At 33.9% G+C, this 2,375-nt stretch overlaps 1 protein-coding gene across 1 annotated transcript; it reads left to right on the forward strand.

Annotated features, from left to right (window-relative positions):
• Positions 1-511: 511 nt before the first annotated feature.
• On the forward strand, positions 512-2,000 carry LOC104236823 (protein MIZU-KUSSEI 1). Its single transcript, XM_009790838.2, has one exon. It carries the CDS (start codon positions 816-818, stop codon positions 1,587-1,589), a length of 774 nt encoding a protein of 257 aa, XP_009789140.1. The 5' UTR covers positions 512-815; the 3' UTR covers positions 1,590-2,000.
• Positions 2,001-2,375: the final 375 nt, after the last annotated feature.

Here is a 2,375-nt window from a genome sequence, read left to right on the forward strand (position 1 = left end):
ACTTAACCGTCAATAAAATGAATAAAAATCATGAGAAAAAAATATTCAAGTAACATCATAAAAAAGATACTTAGATAAAAAAATTTCTATCTATCTAAATATTGGTAAATGAAATTAGCTAGTATCACCACAGGTGGAAGGTAATAAATAACTGATGAGTAATAGAGATACACATAAACTAATAACACCTTTTTTTATTTATTTTTTATCTGGTATCCGATACCTGTATTGGAGTCCAACTATATTCGGATTCACGTTGAGTAGGGCCCCATTCGGGGAAGTGTTTCTTACCAAGAATTTTTCTATACTCAAAGCTCAAACTCGAGACCTCTAATTAAGGGAAGAACAGCCTATTCACTGCATTACATCTTTGATGGTTGATAACACCTTTTAACTTATACTACTATTACTAAGTACTTATCTGTAATAAAAACAAAAAACAAAAAAGATAATGTTAATCTTTTTTGTCTGATAAATCCTTTGTGTCATCAATCTTTCCACTACTATTTAGCTTTCCCAATTCCTTTCCACATTCACATCTCCTTTTGTTTCCTCTATTTTTTCTGTCTCTTGTTCTCTCTGCTCCATTTTCTTGATACAGTTAGGTAGGTCTGCTCACCTTCTTTTTGTCAGGATTCTACTGCTACTTCTTCAGTTTCAAAATCCAAGATTTTATTCACACAAAAATCGTTAAAAAATCTTCATTTTCAACCCCCATAAAACCACAATATTAGAACCCCAAAACTTAGAGTCAAAAACAACTTCACATATTTTCTCAACTGCCTTAGCTTCTCTTGTCCTTTGTTAATTCAAGAATGAGAACTATTATGGCTAAGAATCCTCATGAGTCATTCTCTTTTTCAAGAAGATACTTCAACTTTAAGAAAAAAGTTGAAGATGAAGATTATGATGATGAAGTTTACTTAACTAATTTCCACTCTTCTTCGCAAAGAGAAGAAGAGTTGAATATGCATTCGTTGTCCCTGTCAGGGACACCGAATGCACCAAGAAGTAAGAAACTGTCACGCTCGACAGTTTCTATACTTCGTTCGGCTCTTACATTTGGTAAGAGCCGAACACATTTTTCGTCAGGGCTTGGTACTAAAGTTGTTGGTACTTTATTTGGGTATAGAAGAGGACATGTTCATTTTGCATTTCAAGAAGATCCAAAATTGAGTCCTGCATTTTTCGTAGAATTGGCCACTCCAACTAGCCATTTGGTTAGAGAAATGGCTAGTGGATTGGTTAGAATTGCACTAGAAGCAGACAAGAGAACTGGAAAAAAAGCAGTGAAATTGTTAGAAGAGCCAATTTGGAGAACATATTGTAATGGGAGAAAATGTGGCTATGGAATGAAAAGAGAATGTGGGCCTGAGGAATGGAAGATTTTGAACTCAATTGGGCCAGTTTCAATGGGAGCTGGAGTTTTGCCAAGTGATGGAGATGGAATTGGGTCAGAAGGTGAATTAATGTATATGAGGGCTAAATTTGAAAGAGTTGTAGGGTCTAAAGATTCTGAAGCTTTTTACATGATGAATCCTGATGGTCATGGAGGTCCTGAACTTAGCCTTTATTTGCTTAGGGTTTAAAGTTTTATTTCGTCTATAATGGTGATATCTGGACCAACTTGCGCACCTTTAACTATTTCACTGAATATGCACCACTACGTATGTCGACTATTTTACCGAGTATCTGCCTTGCCTGAGTTCTATTATTCAAGAGTTCCTTATTTTGGTGTCTTGAAATTTAAATATACTATGTATTAGTGTATGATCATAAGTTCTTATGAACATATAAGAGGTTAGTCCTATGTGTACTAGTACTAGTTTTTTTGTTGTTGCTTATTATAATGATTTTGGAAGGGGGAAAATGGGTATAATTATGTATTTTGGTTCGTTTATGTATTATGAGGAAATGAGGGATATGAACTATGTATAGAGTATGTTTGTAGTTTTGTTGAAATGAAAGAAAATGCAAAAACTTTGTATTTCTTTCCTTTGAAGAGTTTGATGAATCTCATTTTCCTTTACATTTTATTTACTTGAGTTCTCCTTTTATCATTCTGATTTAATCTTAAAAAAAAGGTAGTTTGGTGCATTAACCTACCGCTATGTGCGGGGTTCGAGAAAGAGTCGGATTATAAAAATTTATCATACGTAGTCTTACCCTTTTTTCTGCAAGAAACTGTTTCCATGGTTCGAACTCGTGATCTCCTAGTCACATGACAACAACTTTACCAGTCACGCCATGACTCAATCTAATCTATGGAGTATAAAATAGAATTAGATTGTTTCCTACAAGATTGCACTAATGAACTAAACCTAGGAATGAAATTAGTTAATTTTGTTTTGTCTATTCTAGGTATTTTTCTTGCT

This window comes from Nicotiana sylvestris, chromosome 10 (genome assembly GCF_000393655.2).
Source record: "Nicotiana sylvestris chromosome 10, ASM39365v2, whole genome shotgun sequence".
Taxonomy (NCBI): Eukaryota; Viridiplantae; Streptophyta; class Magnoliopsida; order Solanales; family Solanaceae; genus Nicotiana; species Nicotiana sylvestris.

Bases quoted from the DNA above. Each gene is read 5' to 3' on its own strand.
- LOC104236823 (XM_009790838.2), top strand. From the start codon at position 816: ATGAGAACTATTATGGCTAAGAATCCTCATGAGTCATTCTCTTTTTCA.